Source organism: Linepithema humile, chromosome 5, assembly GCF_040581485.1.
Source record: "Linepithema humile isolate Giens D197 chromosome 5, Lhum_UNIL_v1.0, whole genome shotgun sequence".
NCBI classification, from domain to species: domain Eukaryota; kingdom Metazoa; phylum Arthropoda; class Insecta; order Hymenoptera; family Formicidae; genus Linepithema; species Linepithema humile.
Genome location: NC_090132.1, coordinates 2014330 through 2035857, shown reverse-complemented (window position 1 = coordinate 2035857; position 21528 = coordinate 2014330). Strand labels below are relative to the sequence as shown.

General features: G+C 41.2%; 1 protein-coding gene across 7 annotated transcripts in view; it reads right to left on the bottom strand.

Moving 5' to 3' along the window:
* Window positions 1–264: 264 nt before the first annotated feature.
* The window catches only part of LOC105675351 (rho GTPase-activating protein 20-like), a 190175-nt gene continuing 168911 nt past the window's right edge, over window positions 265–21528 (bottom strand). For 5 of the 7 annotated variants that reach the window (XM_012372400.2, XM_012372404.2, XM_012372402.2 and 2 more), the window contains 7 exons: window positions 7277–7465; window positions 5318–5473; window positions 4908–5125; window positions 4611–4737; window positions 3524–4188; window positions 3097–3398; window positions 265–2999 (listed from right to left, as the gene is read on the bottom strand). In XM_012372400.2, coding sequence (XP_012227823.1) covers window positions 1759–2999; window positions 3097–3398; window positions 3524–4188; window positions 4611–4737; window positions 4908–5125; window positions 5318–5473; window positions 7277–7465 — 2898 coding nt within the window. In that variant the 3' untranslated portion in view covers window positions 265–1758. The remainder of the gene's footprint in view (window positions 3000–3096; window positions 3399–3523; window positions 4189–4610; window positions 4738–4907; window positions 5126–5317; window positions 5474–7276; window positions 7466–21528) is intronic. The other 2 variants (XM_012372401.2, XM_067355511.1) reach the window with 2 other exon arrangements.

Below are 21528 nucleotides of genomic sequence, written 5' to 3'. Positions count from 1 at the left end.
TAAAATTTGATTTCTATATTTCTCTATATTTTAGTTTTTATCAACAATAAATCTATATTTTTTTGAGGTTTCAAATCTAATATTCCTGAATCTCTACTGTACTTTGTTTATTCTAGAACATTGACAGAAAAGTATTTTCGACAATATATTACATATAATATATAATGTAGAAATGAGTAATTAATTAGTTTTTATTTATTAAATACAATCATGTAAAATAAAATTTTTTTTCTTCGGTGAAAAGGATAGAGAAAGACCAATAGATTTATAAAATACGAAATATATATTTGCTTTTATAGCATTTTTAACATATAATTTAGATATGTGTAGATATCTTATACGTGTTACACATCGTATCATATGTTTAGCGAAAGAAAAGAGATGACATTTTGTAGTTTAATATATACAAGAAAGGCTGGTCGCGTAGTAACACTCCAATATATTTCTTGCATCCTATAACAGTTAAGATTATCGCACTTGTATCCACGCACAAAATATCCTGTTTCTAAATCATATTTCAATTGTCAGAAACAAAACATTGTTAATTACGGGAAAATTCGTTCCCGTTCGATGTAAATGTAAGAGGAAATTGACGAACGTGCGCGGAAAAGAACATCTGAAAAAATGATGATTCCGTCACTAAGATTTCGTTAAAAAATACAGCTACGCGAACGCATTGTTGTTTACAGAGCTGGTTCTAAAAAAAAGAATTGGATGCTGAAAAAGGCTGAATTTTCGTAAACTTAAAGTCAATTTCAAAATAGCACCAGTTACGAGTGTGCAAAATAAGATATTTTACAAAATTCTTGACGAATCTACTTTTGAGTTCTCACGCGGAACTCTAATGATATTGCCCTCGCAACTGGTCCTCGCTCCTCTCACAAATTTAAAATATACACATGCACTGTCACATCAATGTCGACAGAAAGTGCATTCGATCCGCAGAATGTATGTCTGTTAAAAACGATTCACGAGAATAAAAGATCTTTCGCTATAAAACACACTGCAAAATATTACATACTCCTCGAGCGCATTGTTTTAGCTATTAATGCGCTGTTGATAGGCAGCATTTCGGATTGTATTTCTACAAAATTTCATCGACATTTGTAGAAAATAATTTTTGTTATTAATATTTTTACAAACGTTATTGTTTTACGTGAAGAAAGAATTACTCGTATCATCATAATATTGTCCATTATTTAGATTACACTTAGCAACCTAAATACGAATACTAAGCCTACTAAGATAGTATGAACTAATGCTCGTGGAAGCACCCTGTATCACTGAATGACAGTAACAGGCCCGTATTCTCGTTTTAGCACTAAATACGATCGTTTAAATTGAGATTTTATCCGCGCGTATAAAAGAAATTCAGTAACAAATGTAAAAATGAAAACCGAATGAACACATTAAACTGAACAGCGCAACGGGAATACAGGCCAAAATTGTTGACGGTCACAAGTAGACAGCAAATTCCACTTCGCCATCTCTCGTTTCGTTTTATTCGTCTCGCTATTTTTAAGTTTGATCGAAGAAGGACGATAAATATATTCGTCATTTCTGAAGAAGAACCGCGACGGCGGTGGCATTCACATGCCACCGTCGGGTCTCCTCATTATTCTCGTTACTACGCAAGTTTTCAGTTTGGACTAGGTTAAGTCGTCGTAAGCGAATCCTACGACTCGGACATTATACACGCCGAAGATAGATAATGATGTGAGGATTTTCTTCGATGAATTGCAAGGCGGCCGCTCGCTCTCAAACGTAGCTCTCATCGTCGACAACGGATCTGCCGAAACCCAGATGCCTCGTGGTGATGGGAGCGCGAGGTTGCGGCGGTGGACGATACGGCGGCGGCGGTGGCAACGATCTGGACCTACCTGCCGCCTTGTGCCTGTCCTCGAGGCTCATGTGCACCGGCGGCAAGTGCCTGAGCCGCGGCGGCAACGGCGGCGGGGTGTCCGGCCACGATGTCGTCCGTTCCTCTTGCTCGTCTTCGCTAAGGTCGATCATCACGCTCTTGTACGAATCGTTCGCGTCTGCGTAAACCTCGCTCGACCGACCTCTGTCCTCGCAGTAGTCTATTTTGTTCTCAGACTCGTTGTTCGATTCCTTGCCGTTGCAGTACTTGAACGCTTCCATGTATATCGCCTTCACTCTCACGAAATCCTCGTACATTTCGTGATCGTGAGTCTGGCGACGGCGCTCCTTCTCCGACATCGGTGACTCCAGGCTCACGTACTGGACTTCGGAGGACTTGGCCTTTTTCTTAAATTCACTAAAGCGCTCCTTCTTTTTGAATTCATAACGATCGCTGCCGGAAAGCGGCGTATCGGCGCCGCCGGTCAGGTCTTGCTCCGAATCGTTCATCAGCACCCGCTCGGTGCCTCGGATATCCTGTTGCGAGCTCTTACTGTCGTAATCCTCCGATAATATATCGTAAGTCACCGTTAACTGTCTACTCCGATAAGTCTTGCAGTTCTCCACATTCTCTTTCATCGCGTCCTGTCTCAGGTACTCCCTATCGTACATGTCCTTGTCGCCGAATCTCTCCTTTGCTCTGTGCTCATGTTCGTCCAGCTTGTTCGTCCTTGGTGTTCGTTTCAACTGCGCTCGCAGCCAATCCTGCCGCTGAAAGTTGGACGGCTGCTGAGACGGCGCACTGGAGAAACACGCGCTGGCCTTTTCCTCCCGAAAGCTGTGCTCCGCGTTATTCGCGTGATTATGGCTGCCGGACGTGTAACCGTTCAGTCTCTCTTCCCATCCGCATCTATAAACCGGCATGTAGGGCTTGCCGTTAGACTTTTCCTCCTTGGCGAGAGGCTTATCGTAATTACTGGACGATGAAGCGTTCGGTGCCGAATCCTCCGAGCCCACGGGCGATTCCGGTATGAATAATTGGCAGTCTGACAAGGTCAAGCCCGAGTCTCTTGACAAGGACATGGGATCCCTACGCGGTGTCTCCGTTAAGTCTAAGCTATCCAGGGATATCCCACCTGCTACACCACAAGAAATTCATCAATATTTCAATTTTATTTTTATTTCGTAATATTATAACACTTAAACATTTTCCAACACCGGTATCGTAGTACTTACAGTGAAGACTGTCGGTGCTCTCTTCGGCTCCGCTGTCACTACGCGTGTCTTCTCCGAGGAGCTGCGTGACACCGGCGCCGAAGAAATCCTCGCAGTGACGGATCAACATCTCCGTGATCGTCGGGATTGCTCTGCTCTGGTTCACCGACGGATTCGATGACCAAAGTAAACTCGGGCCGCAGCAAACGCCCAGATTGCTGGCGCACATAAGATTACGCTTCGATCGCCTCGCCACATGGTGTAGCACGCAGATTAAATGCGAGAGTAACGTATAATTCGCCTTCGGCAGCCTATCTAAAATGCTAAAATTTTCTTCGGTCAGTTTTACACCTTTTGTCATAAATATTTTAGCAATAATATACACACATGACAATAGCATAGATATCGAATTTTCATGTAACAAAAATTTGTCTTCACTGACTAATACCTTTTAATAGTTTGCACGGGATTTGGTGTCTCCAAGCTGTCCATCCAAAGGGGAAACAGATGGGAAGTCAAGAGAGGATCCGGTAGGGATCTTAAAAAGTCCTTCAGCAAAGCTGCGACCGCTATGATTGGCGCGTCCTCCAGACAACTAGGATCTCCCGTCGACTCGATTTGATCTCGTAGCTCCCGGACGGTCCGCACGTTGGCGGATTTGCGGAAGATACCCTGCGTGAACGGGCCTTTCGCGAACAGCTGTTGCAGCATCACCAGAACAGGTTTGGGCAAGCCGTTCTCGTCCAATCGCGACAGATTCACGCCGAAGAGACTCGGATTCAGCGAGAGTGAGCGTCGCAACAGTCCGGTTATCTTCGACCGGTTGTTCTTCTTCGCTGGCGTCTTCATCACGGGTCTCAGGATGAAGTGGCACAGATCGACGCCGCTTTTGTGGATGTGCTCCAAGTCAAAACCCTCGTCCGCCGACAGCATGTGCCGCAAGCTCGATATCTTCACGGCGAACGGTCGCTCGTGGCCTATTAGCGGATACGGCGCCTCGTCTGGGAACGTTCGGGCCCACAGCTGGAAGGGTCCTTGAAGATCCCACAACGGCATCGCCACGTTCACGCAGGTCTGCGCCGTCATATCGGAGCCTACCAGGATCGTTTTGCACTGTAAAATACGAAACAACACACGCGTGTATTCTCTCCTCCAACGTTATAAAGGAATGAATAATATGACGCGTCGCTCGCTGAACCTTGTTTACCGACGATAGACAGCGTTTATCTAACGGAAACTCATTTGCGATCCGAGCGGCTTATATCTATACGACGTCGATGAATTACGAACGGTGACTGAAGTTAACGCCGGCACAATGCGCGAGCTCGATGGCGGGCCGCGAACGGCGAGTCCCGACTCGACGTTGACGTTCGCGCGCATAAAAGCGCCTCTCCGAGAAGAATATCATCGGGGAAGATCGAGCGATTGAAACCGGCGGATTCGAGGATGCGCGAAGAATGGACCGTACGAAGGCGTGAACCGCGAGTGTGTCCGCGCGCGCGCGCGCGCGCGCGTGAAAAGGCAGGCGCACTTACGTAGTCGCTATTCGTGTCGCTGTCGTGATACACGACTTGAATGTGTGTGTGCGGCGGCTCTTTCATACTCTCTTCTCGCACGAGATCGTTCAGGCGTCCCCACCAGAGATCGCGCGCCGCAGCGGTCCTAGAAAAGTAAGATCCACGCTGATTACACGATTTAGATCCTCAAATAATTCAAGCTTGTTGATTCAATTAGGCGAATAGTTCTTCGCCATATTCCAATATTTCATTTCAATACAACTATATTGCACGCGCTCTTCTTGGAATACTTGCAAGATAAATAGATTCGCTTACATGAAGGTGGCTACAACATTCGTAGTGGGCCAGCCGAGAACGAAGCTAGTTTCCGCAGACTTGCTGGTCTCCGCTACGTCCTCTATGTGGCCCGTCGTCAGCCAGAGCTCGCTCATCCTTACGATCTGTTTCAGTTTGAACGTCCCACCGTTGCGAGCTTTTGCGATCAGCAGGAGATCGGTGAAAAGGAAGAGATGTCTCTCCTGAGATTGCATACCCTAGAATTGACGGCCAATTTCTGGATTAAAGTCTCGAATAAAGACGGTTTTATTAATCACTCGTCAATATAAATAAAGAACTTTTCTGTTCGCATTTGAGAAATGTTATTTAAAATAATACAAATATATTGCACCATCTTAATTGTTTTTCGAAACTCACAGTGCTTTCGGTAAAAATTGTTCTTTATATACCGTGGTGAATTGAACTGATGTTTCCAAGAGAAATGTTCTAGCCGGCGATTTTGGAGGCGGAGAGCTACTCGAAGTGTCCAAGTTTTTCTGAGAAAGACCTCTCGCCAGTCTGACTGGAGTACCGCTGTTTCTTTTACGCAATATATTCTTCATCTTCTGGAAACAATAAAACAGCTGAATTAGATTAATTTGCTTAAATCATGAATAAATAATTAGAGATACTCTCAAAAAGAATCTTTTTTCAAGTTACACATAATATGCGCTGATATTTTAATAAATTCGATATTTTTTTAATTAGAAAGAAAACATGTGATAAAAATTTATAAAAACATATACAACACTGAAAGAGGAAATAAAAAACCACTAAAATAGAACATTCTATTTGAATACTGAAATGTAAATTCGAACGACTATCTCTGACAATAAAATCTGAAGATTCTCTTTGTCACGTGACTCGGAGCGGAGAAGATTTCACATTGTTTGGATCGTGCCAATTTTGCCGTCGCGTTTGATCCACACATGCTACACATCTACAGAATTAACAGTTACGCTCGAAAAATGTCGCCACCAAATTTGGCTGGCAAGCGGCGACTATCTAAGACGTTACGGACGAAAATACGAAGTGCTCTCACGGCGAATAAAGCGGACTGATTAACATATACCGGCTTATTAGACTCTCTAACGTGTCCCAACACCTTCTATTCTTCTCTCCGCTCTTTCTCATTACGAAATCACTTCTGGTGATCCCACCGGCGGTGACCCGCCTTCGCCTTATTGTGCCGCATCATCATAAAGCATGAATTAAACACTGTATTTTAACGTATCCGATGTGTTCGATGGATTATCCATTATTATTTACGGCGCTACATTGGAAAGTGCATCGTCCGGGACTTTTAAAACGGTAGTTTGGTAGCGATACCGCAACGCCAACATTTCACGGGATAAAAGACGTGAATATTTCTCAATGAATAAAGAAATATGCAAACATCATGAATAATTTCGATGATAAACAGAATTATTTGTATTCCGCGATATCTAATGTCTTGAAGATAGAAAGATTGTCATCAGAATGAGATTTTAAACTAAGAGGAGGCAGAAATATATCTGTCGTCCAGGTAGAACAAATCATAACGTTATTGCAAAATAATGTTTTGTCATGCCGGATTAAAAGTAAAAGTTAAACGCTCCTATGTACAATTTTTTAGGACACTAATTTGTGTATTTCGTTATTATTATAAAAGAAATGCAATTACGCTTTTCCTTTTTACATAAACAGTATAAATATGGTTCTCTTGCTAAGCCGACCGCGCTGCCGGTCTCTTGACACAGTTTCTACTCTGCTTCTATTTTTTTGTGAACGCAGAAAGCGAGCGCTCTATTGAACGGTTCGCATCAATTTCACCGTTTTGCAGCAGTCAGCGAGCTATGGCGAAGCGAGCGGGCCGAGTGAAAATAGCGGGAAGAAATTATCGGCACGCTTGTACCCAGATGATGCGAATGAACGTGGGAAGGAAATGCGTATCGCGCTCCAACTGCCGTGCCAGCGACACGCGAGTCGATGCACTTTCCACGGACGCAGAAAAAAAAAAAACAGATGTACGACCGTGCGAAAGGTTGAATTGCAACGCATTGTGCGTAATACCTTTTGTTAGCGGTCGGTTGGTCATATATTTTCCACAAATGAGAGTGGAATACTTCGTGCAGCGAATGTTTTTATTATCATCTCGCACTTGTAATTAAGATCCTAATTGCTTCTTCGAAAGAAATTACGATGCAAAATCTACAGAGCTTATGCAATATATTTTTTATGGATAAATTTTCATACGCTACGTCGAATTTTGCGAGAAATTTTATCGAAATTCCGGCAACTGTTAAATCAGAGGCGTCACAATCAGTACGAGTGGCGAAAAGACAAACTTCAAATCAAATTTCTATATCAAATAAAAAAGCATATCGTACCGTGGTGACGACATCTCGTTCGTGTAACCGTAAGTTATCGCCGGGGAAGAGTTCCTGAATGCGGTGAAGGTCGCCCTCTAACTGTCCACGGTGGAGAACCGCCCCGCTGTCGATGCATTCGTTCTCTATCAAGTTCCTCGCTTCCTGCACCCTTCCCAAGTACCTCTCGTAATCGGCAAGCCTCTGCACCTGCACACAAATAAAATACACATTTTGTAAATTCGCATCGCGAAAGCGTGAAAGAAAAAAACAGCGATACGTTACGTATCGATCTTTACGAAGTTTGGGAAATCTTGCCACGTAACAAAATAGAGGACGGCGTTCGCTCGTCCTTCCGCGATTGCATCGATGGCCTTTGCATAACTCCGATAATCCTCGACGAGTCGCGCTTAATGCGACGTTTCCAAAGGCGAAAGCAGGAAAGGGAAGCGCCGCGACGGGGACACGCGACTTTTCCCCGCTATCGATATTCTACGTTGGATAAACGCATGCGATGTTCTTCTAATGAACCGTCGCCCAAACGCGGAAATACGATGGAAACATCGACCGGATCGGGCACGGCTTCGGAAACGCGCCGATTCATGTTTTCTTCTCGCTACAGCGAGCGCGATAATTATCATTCGTGAGGCGCATTATGTAAAGTGACAATGCATCGGTATCTATTCGATGCACATATTCACGTCTAGCCGATGACAGTGCCTGGATGATATGCCTAGAGATTGACTTATATCGCAATAAGTCTAATAATTGCAGTATGTCACGTGTGTGGCTTTAATAAACGTGCATTATAAACTTTAGCAGTGGGACATTAACAATAAACATTTGTCGCACAAAGCACAAATAATAAATATAACAATTTGATATTTCAGATTTTCAAACATTTTTCCGCTCAGATTCGAGCTCTTACACTTTCCAATTGTAATCAATATTAACAAATAATTATGAATATCATCTTGTTTGCTTTAATACAATGCTTTAATTACAATTAATTCATAATGACACACGTATTTCGAAATCATAAAAAATAAAATTAACTCCTACTTTTGACGCAATATTTTATACGAACAGGATTACACATGCTTGTCGCAGATTTTATCAGTTACAGCATTCTCCTCTCAATCACTTAAATAATTATCTACGTTATTAATCTAAAAACCACCGATCAATCATCGTGTCGAAATAGAAGATAAATTTCGTACCGAAATTAATAATACAACATTATTACGGGGATTACTAGTTTTAAAAGCGACATCGCAATAAATATTCCAGTAAGCATCAAGTCCTACGGATTTAATCACCAGCGGATCCTGACACGGCATTTGGTCTGTCAAAATTCGTCGGTGACATTCGATTATCCTGACTGATGGCCATGACGCTCTCTCGCTATGAATGGCCGCTTCGCTTCTTAATTATCATAAACGTGGCAGGTAGTTACTGCGCTTAAGGAAATGCGCGCGAGTAGGCGGCAGTTGATGGCTCTTAAACGTGCTCTGAATTAATTCGCAGTTACCGCAAAACATTGCCATCGGCGAAATTTCGAACGATCGCGCCCGCCGTCGCCGTCGTCTCGTAAAATCACGAGACGACGTTTCTCCAGGATGCGCGCAGCATCCGTTGCGATATTTCATCTCGATGTAACAGAAAGTACGCTAAGTGGTATATATTTCGGTGTATTAATTTAGTTTATTAGAAAACTTGCGAGGTGAAGTGACGTTAATTGGTAAGAACGCGAAAGATTCGGAGAAAGTTCGAGAGATCTCGTCGAAGAGGAAAGATTTCCGAAATAAATTTCGGCCGAAAAATTTTTTTAAGCACGCTGCGCTCTTCGATGTACTTTTTTATGTTGAAAAAAAAATACGGCAGTTTAAAATCGTGTCAAGAGGTAGAAAATTTAGAATTGCGGTCGTCCGAGTTTAAATCTTTTCTTCAAAAGAGAAGAATAGAACTCCGTTAAATAATAATACACCTTTTTTCAGGACACTTTATATACGTTATAAAGCTTCTTTATACACACGATTCCGTGATATGTGCCACAACGGTGCTCATTATCCGTCGCGTTTTCTCCTTCGCGTGTAATTTCCATAGTTCGACAGTAGGTGGGACAGTTATTATTGACATTCTCAGGCGTGTGTGTGCGTGTATTCGCTAATGGGGAATTTAGCATGGTCCTCGCCTTTCGCGTCTCTCGTTTTCTTTCGTTCTGTTTCTCATCGGCATTGTCTCAAAGCCGCAGCTTTGTGACGCGTACGTACTTTTACACGCAACTGTTGCCGCGCGCGCGTCGGCATCGTTTCTGAACTCCTTTTCGCACACTTTCACCGCGTGTCGTGATTATTATGTTCCTAGGCTCGAACATAGCTCTCGGCACGCCGCGATCGGCGTGATAAACGATCGTCAATATCGTCGATTGCGATCAGATTGGAAAAAAGTTAGCGACTCAAATTTGCAAACGTCGGGCATCTCGTGTGCAAATCTTTTGTGAAAGGGAAATTCTTGGTTCGAAGAATTCTTTCGTTTGAAACTGGCGGGGGAGGAGGTGGTCTTGACAAAGGCGCAGAAATCCTTATTAATGACAAACGACAGGTCGGAGCTGCTTTTCGCATATTAAAAGGTCACACAAAAACACTGCACCACAAAGCCGCGAGTGGGCGACAAGAAAGCGAGGAGCGGAGATGGAAAAAAAATCTCATTCGTTCTGCAAGCTGAAGAATTTCGCTGAGCGTGAACCTACCGGAAACACGGATACGTTTTGGTCAATAGCCATGATCACGTATGCATAAGCCTTCTCCTTCAGTCACCGTTCTACTCACATTAAAGACAATAAATTAGTAGATGTTTCATTAGTTCAGTTTCGATTATTATTTGCTCATCTCGGATTTTTCCCAAATTATTTAGAAATAAATATTGTGTAATTTTCTATTATCTCATAGATGATTTTATGGCTTTTTTACGCAGCACGCTTAAAAAGTCGTGTGACACGAGTGAAACTTCATTACAATTTCGACAAATAAATATTTAATTTGCGTGTTACGCTTTGCCTGATAACAAAAGTAGACAGATTTATTTATATAAAACGCGAAACTGCTTATTACACAGTAGCTGAAAAATAATATGAAATAAGACAGTGTGTTTTTTGTACAAAATTATCGTAGGATGCTGCACTGTTGTTGCACGGAAGAAGACTTTCTCTATTTGCCTAGACGAGCTAATGATTATTCAAGTTCTCAAGTGTTCTTCATGCTCGTATTGAGTTTTGACGCTTTCTATATAAAAAATGAGTACTCAGGTCTTTCTAAAAAGACACATAAAGAACAAGATATTCCATTATAAATCGTCCTACGTGAGAAGAAGGAAAAAATTTCAGAGAACGGTACATATGAAAATATTTCTACATAATTCTTTGAATTTCAGTCGCCGCGTGGAGACGTTATCATCAATTACATTCCTCGCTGAAGCTTTTTCTCGCAAGACTCCAAGTCTCGTCCCATCCGGATGTAGCGTAGATCGTCGATTTCCGCCTCTCCTCACGAAAGCAAACGAAACATTAATTCATCACGACTTATTATGCTGGCTCGCGGTGGATTCGTCCGGCAGAGTGTATAATCGTTCCCGCGGTGACGATCAATCATTTAATCAGTCACCGACGAGGGAAGAGAGACCGCACACCCGAGTGCGCGCGAAACGAAGAGGACGAGAGCTCCAGGATACAACCGGCCCCGTCCGTCGTCCGTCCGTTTTGCTCGTTTTGCGCGCGACGTCCGTGCACGCTCCATCGGACGGTTTGAATATCGTCGCGGCGCGCACATCCGATTCTACAAATGTGACCATACCTGCATCCGCCTTTGGGCATACACAGGCATACCTAAAAGGCGCATACCGTTAGTGCCGACTGCGTCGACCTCGCGCAACGACTGCCACTTCACCGGCGAGCCCCCTCGCTATTTCTCAACCACGCGGCATCTACGTTTTACACCTCGCGTGTCCGCGCGCGGTACCGCGCGCGCGAACCCTTCAGAGCTTCCTCGCGCCAGGATCCGCCTTGACGTTGATGGTGCGCGCACGTGCAACGGTAAATCGCTGAACAAAATTCCAGCGTGGAGTGCGGTAAAAGCGCGCTATTCTCCCGAACCCCGAGAGCCAGCGCGCTTAACACGCGGTATGCGCACGGATGAAACGGGAGAATAGCGAGTCCTTGTGCGGTGAAAAAGCTTGGCGAGGAATTTTTAATCCCAAGAAATCGCATTGCACGGATGAGCGTTTTATGTTCACACGTCAACCTTTGAGCATTGACCGGACAGGAATTTCGCAGCAGGACCCGAGCGATCGAAATTGAGTCGAGTCTTTGCTGCGCAAAATTAAAAGTTTAATTTTCGTAGTATTTTTTTCTCCGCGATATCGACTTCTCTTTCATCGCGTCGAAAAGCATTCACGCTTAATTCTGGAAGCAAGGTATTAAGGTATTGTAATGCCCGGGCGCTAGCTTGGCTTAACTCTCACGTTCAATAATGTGCCAATCTCACCGACCGTTGCTAAATCAATTTTTATTACGATTGCGGCAACAGTCGAGGTGTACGTAAGGTATGGTACGGCGCGGTATGAGCGGGGCACGCGGAATGCAACTTTTCTATCGGCATCTCGATATTACGAGAGCGGAATGAGCGCACGTTACCGGGTACAGGGTGTCCTGCAAAAATAATTTCTAATAAGCCGCAGTTGCAATTACGATCGCAGCTCGCGTTTGCTCAACTCTTTCCCAACGAGAATTTTATTCGAAGATTTAATGGGCAGGAAAATACGTAAAATTGAGAGAATATTAAAGAAGCAAGAAAATCGAAGGAATAAATCTGAAGCTGCACGGGGGAGCCGCTCGTAAGACATAATTCAGAAATGATGATAAATAGGGATGTCAAATTAAACATTCTCCCGAGAAAAATGGATTCTTGTGCTGTTACACAGCTTCTTAGGGGACACCCCGTATACGTGTATACGAGACAAATTGCTGCGGCATGACGCAACGTCGAGAACACCTGTCTCGGCGTTACAAAACCCGCTTCCTGGGGCAGCGCGTGCTCCGTGCAGTTATATGCACGCGTGCATAAGCAACGTGCCTTAGATGTGGAGCCACGAAGCAAAGGATCCGCCGCTGTACATTGATACGCTCGCACGGGGGATCGATACGTCCTGGGAGAAATTGATATATCGGTGCATGCAAATAAGTCGAGAGCGAGGCGAGCGACGGAAAAATCAACATCAAGGAAGCTCGCTACTATACAGATGTGCTCAAAAATTTGGGGTACCCAAAATGCTTTTTATTTTTTACAAATATGTAGAAATAATGTACTAAAACGTGCATTAGATAACATTGCAACGTAATGTAAATTCTAATATGAATGTAATAGATTCCACATTTAAAAATCAAGAAAATATTTAAATGTCGGCTAGAAAAATTTGAAAAGAGATTTTTCCGATGAATTGAAGGCTGCATCGTCGAATTTTCAACTAAAAGTTTTCAATATTTTAATATTTCATAAAATTTCAGGTAAATAATATGAATAATATTCATGTGAAAGTAAAATTTCGAAATCCCGAACTGGTCGATCTCTGAAGCAAGTATCAAATATCCTTAATATCGAGCCAACGTATTCTTACTGTATATATTTTGTGTGTTAAATACCATTATTTCGAACAAAATTTTTAAAAGATAAAATACAAGTTTTATGCCGGCTCCGGCGAGTCTCGAGTTTCAAGGCGTGTAAGCGAGAAGAATGCGGTTTGTACAATATGTGCAGTTTAGCGAAGCGGATTACGAAACGGCATTTGGTATTCCGCAGTCAATGATAATTCCGCGACATGTCGCCTGCCCACATTCGCCTTTCGCCGTTAAAAGAATTTCTAAAATCCTATAAAGCGGAACTTTTCCGCAAGCTGAATTGGCTGGATCGCTTCGTCTCATCGTTTATTGCCCGGAATTATCCTCATAAATTGCCGCGATCCCGCGCCATAGGGGATCTTCTCTCTTTCCATCTAGATTAGCGAACTTTCCTTTCGCACCGGCGGTGTCAATCCGTGACGACGGCCGCGATGGCATTATCAGGCGACGTAAACGTGACAGTGATAAATCGCTCTCTTCGTGCGATCATTGAGAGTCGTCTTCTCGCACCGTTGCCGAAAGGCGGAAGGCTTCATTATGCTAGAAAAAAGTCGCCGCGATGGTAAAGATAATAGTCATGCGTCTGCAATTTTCGCATCATTTGTGACAGTTGTTATATTAGGTAGTATGTTGTGGTTATAATCGACTCGAAATGCAAACAATCCATCTTGTCTTGAAAGATGATTGCCATACAGTCTCATCTAATAAAACTTTCACGGTAAATTCATCGCAAAGCTAAAAGTAGGACTTTTTTTCGTAAAATTATAGTGAACGTTTGATTAGAGCAATTACATTGAGTTATTAAAAATAAAATAATTTTCGCGTAATATGAGACATATAAAGTGTAACAAAGTAGATGTAATAAGAAAATTCTTATTACTTTAAATAATATTTTGTTTTGTTGTCACTTTTTCGGAAAGTAAAATTATTGCCATTGCGTTAATAATTAAAAATTTTATTTTAGCGTTTTAGAAATAATTTTGAAAATTACAAGAAAATTATATAATAATTTTTCGCCAAAGGAAAAATTATTTCTGGTTTTTAAAGTAATGATTGTTAAGAGATTATCTCTGTGGTAGTAATAGAATATCATATATAATTGACTTTTGCACTTGTTACACTTGTTTCTGTTTCTACTATCAGGTATGCGAAGTCGCCGAAGGCTGTACACGTCGCGATACGGTTGTTTTTACGTGTTGAGCCTTGGCTTAGATTCCAGGTTTGTCGCGTGCACAAAGTCGTGTTCAGCGATGTAGAACGGAAAGAAGACTCGTGATTCGATGCACGGTCTCCTTAACTTGTAATATTGCAATGATTTGCATTCTTATTGCTAGTAAAATAGGCCTGAGAATAGTTTCGTGTTCGCATGTTTGACAAGATGTATTAATAAATTTTCATATATGAGGAAATAAGTTTCGTATACATTATATTATAAAATTGCGTAAAACATTTTTCTCGATAAAAAAAATATTGTTCCTTCGCCGAATTAGCATGAATATATGTATAATATGAGCTTGACATCCTCACTGTTCGACTTGCATAAATCATTCGACGATAAATAAATAAAAGATGTTCATTCGATTCAAGCGTTTTTATGAAACAGCCCGAGTAGCTTTATGAGAGAGATTGTAAGCATCATAATTTTCAACACGTCTACTTAACGGTGAACTTCGCACCTAATACGAACATAATCTCCTAGAGAAGACCGGGAGAGATTAATGTCAAGCTGGATATTTATTCGACAGTTCGCGATCGAATCGTATCGCGCACAAATTATAATCCCGACTCAAGTTACTTGAACGTATTGTGAAATAATCCCCTTGAGTCTGAAAGCCGCGGAGCAACGCTGCAGACGTGTCTGCAAAGAGAGTCATCTCCGTAATCGGAATTCTATCATCCGGATAAAAAATAAAATTGCGATTCCCGCGATCGCATAATTCTGCTGAGAATTATTAAGAAATGCCACTAAATATCAAAGATGCGCTAAATATCAAAGGCCGGCCGACCGCAAAAAGCCGATTGCGCCATTTATTTCTTTGGACAGTTTCGGAATGCATTGAGGTTTCGACAGTCTGCAGTGAACGGTCATTACAGCTGCTCGATTATGTATACGATGCGTACAAAGGAGTAAAATCTGAATAAAGGAATATTCAACGTTTACCGTTAGCATTTTACGACGCTGTACGAGAAAAATTTAACTTCAACGATCTCCACTTTTATCTCTATCTTTATTACGTTAAATAACAGAAATTATGCAAAGTTATTGCATGAATTATCCCAAGAAAATAAGCGGACAATAGTACTTTCGATTCTCTCAAAAAGAATTAAACAAGAAGAATGATTTGATTTTCCGATTTAATATTCTTCTAATAAAGAATCGAATTATTGATCGAAATTTCTCCTCTGTGGTGTTTTTCGGAGATAAAAGTTTTCTCCAATTCTAATACGCGCGACACTGTTGTAGGCTAATTGCAAGTGCAAATGAGAGTATTATAATGAAAGATCACCGAAAGGACGATCGAGAAGGTTAACGAGGCGAGAAAGGATACGAAGAAGTCGCGTCATCGAGAGACAGCAGAATCAGCATCGATGAAAGGAAGGAATTTGGTGAATGGGAGTGCCGTGCGACTCGTTTTTCTTCTACAATCGCATGCTGCAGCGGTGTATGCTGCGATCACGCATGCACGAGAGAACGAGAATTCTTCGAGATCGTGGCCGATAGGCACGACGATCACGTTTCCAAGGTAATCGAAGAAGATGCACGCCGATTCGCGAGGACGCGGCTGGCGTTAGTAACTCGCGTGATTTCGAAACCAATCAACTACGAAGGATGTAGACTCTTCGGGAATGTATTGCCGTGTACATAGATGTGTTTGCAATTTAAGTTAGCAATCTGAGGAATTGAACGGAGGATTAGAAAATATTAGCAAACGTGTAATTTTTTTTCTACGCGTTAAATTCAATTTGAAAAAAATCTTTGTTATAAAGTAAGATAAAAGTTATTAAAAAGTTTAAAAAAGGTATAAGCTATATTTATTTACGCGTATCTATAAAATAAATAAAATACACGCGTATTTACATATTTTTACACGACACATTTGGAAGATCTAAATATTTAATGTAAATGATATAATTTAAATTGCTATTATTTATATTTATCTTTTCGCCAGAAGAGTGCATAAATATAAATAAAAACTGTTTGTGTTTTCTCTTCAAACATCTTGCGTATACTTTTTAGTGTGTAATAAGCTTCCATCGATCGTCGTTCAAAAATTGATTTGGAATGAGCTAAGCGCGCATCGGAGCCTCGTCAACCGCGTTATTGGGCGAATACACGCGGAGCGGAGGCGACAAACCTCTCCGACGACAAAACGATATCATCGAATGGATAATGAGGCTTGACGTCATTCTCCAGAAAGATACAAGCCCCCCCGATGGGGAGCCAAATATGCCACCCACAGGTTTTGATCGCACACGACAGTTCCCTCCGGTGCGTCTCGCTCTGTCTCTGAATTATCATTCGTCGAACAATATGCACGACGTACATAGACAAAAAGAATAATATTCGCTATGTAATTTAAACGTCATTTCTCCGAGTCTCGAATACTCCAATCATTTATCACTGAACATTTATTCTATTACGTATATCAATATAAACAAGTGCAATCGCTTCTAGAAAGCTTAAACTTTTTTTGTTGATTTACATAAATTGAGATAATAAAACAATCGTAATACTTTTCTTAATACTATTCAATCTTTTAAAAAGCGACTTTTTCAAAGAAAGATTATACAACAATTTTCTAATTCAATGTACTTCTTGTCTAAAGAATAAAACAGAAATTGTTTTAGAGATTTTTTCATCTTTTAAAAATTAAAATCAGGAAATTTTTTTATAACTTAAAAATTTAATTGCAATAATCATATAGTACATATTATTATGATAAAATAGATAGAGAAGTTTTAGTCAAAAGAGCTACTTAAATAGAGATATTTTTTCAACATATAAAAATCCAAAAAATTATAGAATTTTTAAATTTCTATTCGGAAATTTTATAATCACTATAATTTTAATACTCGGTTCAGAATTCTTTTTTCATTTGGTTTGCAACAATTATTATCCTTAAAAAATATGTGAAAGATGAAGCTGCGATGCGTCGTATAAACAGCACTTTTAATCGTACACAGTCGAATCTTCATCGCCCGCGGTCAAGTACATAGCTTTGACGTTTTATGACATCACTGAAAAGTCCGATTCTTTCTTTTGAAAGCCAAACACAGCTCTCGCAATTAGCGCGATCCAGCAAAAAGAAGGGGAAAAAATGAAGCGCACGCTGGTTCAGAGCAAAATTCAAAGTTGCTTGGCGTGGATTTGCGATAGGGAACAAATACGGGAGAAGAAGGGAGTGGATGTCCTTGAGGCGTGGTAGTTAACCGCCACCATCAGCGAGGACGAAGCGTTACCTATCCCATCGAAATAGAGGATGCGCCCGAGAGCTGCGTTTGCACGCACCTCCTTCTACGAAGAGTTGCAGCCCCCCCCCCCCCCCCCCGAACTGATCGTCAATCAGTCGATTGTTAAGTAATAAAGTCTACCAATCCTTTCGTGAAGGCAAGGAAAATCAAAAATAGTATGATTTTGTAAATTTTAATTCGGAAACTTTTAAACTCTTTAAATCTTTTGGACAAAACTGTTTCGACGAACTTCGAGCAAAATCAATTTTCGTTCTTCTTTTCGTTCGGCAGAAACCTATTTTATCTTTCTGCGATTTAAAATTTTATTGACTTGACATGTGCTTGTGGAGTGTAGAACCGTGCAAAGAAAACAAAAGACGGGAAGGTGATGCGAAGGTTCATCGCTACGCCCACGGGCGAGGACGCAATTACGACTTAACATACGATTTAATTCGTCGTCGTTTTGTTCGGGTATTTTCGCGCGTGCAGGGCCAAGTGGTCGAAAACTGGTTGTGCGCGAGCGAAGAGTGCTTTCGGCCGAACTGAGCGGGTCAGGATGCTGGAATTGGACCGGCGTTTAAAGGGCTGCGCTCGCGTTCGTGTTGCGCGTTGGTGTGCGCCCGCCGTACACACAGCGACGCGCACCGAAGATACACTTTATGCAAATCCCTTATGCGAACACACCAGACTCGGAGCTACACTGTATCGCGATGATCGTATTTCTGCCGAAATATCACCCGGCCGCGCCATTTCAATTCTATGTTTATACTACTTGCACCCAATTAAATATTTCGCTCCGCGCGAGTTCACCTTTGTATCGCGCTCAATTACGCGATCAATGTTAAAATACAATCTGCAAGCTGGTCTCTCTCACGTTTTTGGCAACGCCACTAAACTCTTAGCACGATTATTGCAGTTAAATTTTTATAAATCATAAAGATCGCTTCTTTCAACTTCGCAATTGTCAGTACTAAATATTCCTGTACCTAGAATGCTAATTAAAATGTTATTGAAGTGAAGCTTACTTAAATGGAAAAAAAATTTAATAAAAGATTGAAGTTTCTAGTTATTTAAATTTTAAAAAAGCGATCAATAACATTTGCATCAAAATTATTCGTAAAATATCCTTGCCGTAGAATACAGCAGGTCATAACTCGCTTACATTCCGTATAATGTGTAACCGTACCCAAGGCAGAAAAAAATGTACTCTCTCCCTCTTTCGTCATCTTTTCCGTCTTTTCTTCTTCTTCTTCTTCTTCTTCCAACAACGAGCTCTCTTGATTCCTCCAGTGAGGACTCTGAAGATCGCGAAGAGCCTTACCAGGAAATGCATACGAAGATACCGAAGGCGGCTCTCCTCTCCCCCCCCCTTTTAACTCCTCCTTTTCTTTCTGTTCTCTTGGCGTTCTGTGCAAGCGTTTCTCTCTACTCTTATTTCTTCTTCTCTTCTTCCGCCTCGCGATCTTCTCCCTGCTCCTTGTCTTATTCGCGTCGCCGAGAATGATTCCTCATTCGTCACGAACAGGTGCGGCTCCTTGATAAACGAAACGTGGCTTCTTCGATCGCGGCTTTATGCGGAAATTAGCGTAAGCAAATAGAACTGCCGCCGCCGCCGCCGCCGCCGTCGCCGAAGCCGCGAGATGCGCTTAATCGCGTGCGTATCGAATTTCAACAGCGAAATTGCGACGGCGCGATAGCGTGTCGCCTTCCGGATACGCGCCGCCTCGGGCGCGAAATCATTTGTCATACTTGCTACCGTCGCGCACGCGGAAACAATTTTCACGATACGTAGAAAAGCGCTGCCAGCGTGACCTTTCGTGCTTGAGTCCGATTAGATTATCAGTTATATCTGAAGCTCGAGATTAAAGAAAAGATTAAGGAAAAATTTACAGCCGTCTGGAGAAGTTCTTTAAAAAAATATCTCTGATCATTTTCATTTACTATCTTATTAAGGCAATTATTTTCTCGCATAACACAATTTATTAATCGACATTTATTCAACGCTTGCCTGCATCCTTTCGCTGTATCTTGGTTGTGTGTTTTTACTTTTGTTCATGCTGGAATGGCCAATTATCATATTTGTCTCATAATAATGTTGCTCGCAAACCGCGGCGCATCCACGGGCACTTAACACGGCATTTTTCTCGTATGCTCATTGACGAATAATACTCGAGCGAACTTCCATCGCGGATTATCGCATTAAAGCGCGTTTACGGTGCCTTATGTTGCACGACGACGCTGACCGATTATACGTTCGCGTTCGTAAACGCGCATACGTAATACAATCGCTGTTTAAAGTGGCTGGCGCCTTTAACGAGCATGCTTCTCGTGTCCTTAAGAAGGGTCCTTTTCTTTGCGAAGCCTTACGGAGGGTCATGATAACGACCTTGCCGATGGTCCGGCTATCCCCGCGGGACGTCTGTTAGTCACCGCTTAGGAATGCGTTTAGAAAACGAACAAAGAAGTAACACGTGTGTGTTCTCGAACGATTTCCGCGTCATCCAAGCACGCATTCCGAAGTATACATTTTATGACAATCATTTATTATGAAAGATTAAATTTTTCAATGAGCAACTGTCAGCTTTGGTACAACTGTTTGTCAATGGGTTTTAACGATGTCATGTGATATCATTTATTAAGCAATTGTATGAAATTTTCGTTGACATCGATTAAGTAATATACTTTTTAACACTTTTAACTACTTTTAAACACTTTATGTGTTTAATTTCTCTTTGCATAGTCTTTAATTGTAAATATAAATTTAAAATTATAATCTGGTATTTTAGAATTAAATAATGGCATACTCTAGGAAATTAATTTTACGCCAAATTGCATCGTATAAAATATAAATTATTAAAATGTACTTCTAATTAAAAATTTATAAATAAATTATTTGCAAATAAAAAGTTAGCCACTTTAAAATGTTTATGCTTTCTATAAATGTTAATCGATAAAATATGAAAAATTCAATTTATTATTATATTTAATCGTACATAAGTTTAACGTCAAATTCTAAAAACTTTTCTGAAATAAGTAAATATTAAAAAATATTTATATATAAACAAAGGCAAAGATGTAGATGTTGGAACGCAAAAGATACTATAAATTTACATATAAAATATAAATTGCAATAAATCATTAATTACAATTAAATTTAGCATGGAAAAGAAAGTAAAATCGTACATTTAAAAATGTTATACTTTTCGCATAAAATGTTAATTTAAAAAAAGTATCAATTAACATCGTACAAAAGTAAACATTTTCGCACTATCCTTTTCTGATTATTGAATCATACGATCAAGTGTTAGATATTGAGAGGCGTAAAATGTTTTCTCGAAAAACTTAATCAAAATAGAAAAAGAATTATCTTAGCATGAATCTCCAGAGGGAAAAGAAGACGTCTGTAGGCTGAAAGAACTGTAGTGCAGGTCAATGCACCTGTCCACTAACTCTGAATAGATCTTGTCGCAAAACATCGCCGTCGCTCTCTCCTTTCATCATGTAAGATTGCTCCTGTCCTTCCTTCGCAGAATTTAGAATATCATCGGACATTCGTAGACTGTCTCTTGACCACGTGCCAAATCGCCCACTTTATATTTATGCACCGACATACGAGAATACATGCAGGACGACTCTATAAACGTAGCGCGCGCTCCTTAAATGCGCCCGGTATAAATAAGCATACGAAAGATACGCTCGAGTCCGAGAATTCCGTCTTTAAACTACGCGTTGAAAATTATTTCGGCGAAACAGATAATTTACAACTCAGTTGTGTATTATAACAAATAAATATAATATTAATAATATATCGGTGTCGTAAAATTCACGAATGTTTAGTAATAACACCAACTCTTTGACAAATTTAAGACAACCCCGACGCGGATCGCGCAGTAAATTTAGTCAATAGTCTTCGCATGGTGTTACGACGCGGAAGTTGCTCAAGCATTTCAAAGAACGACGGCGGCAGGAGCAAAGAGCGAAATTTCAGCAAGGATTTATATGTACCGTGACAAATGATCGTGTTATATATGCTTCAACGTGTATATATAATCTGTTTTAAATAGATCCGAACAATCCGCGCGTTACACGCGTTCGACGAAATCGTAGAAAGCGACACGAAAATAATTCAACATGCTATATTCAAGTACTT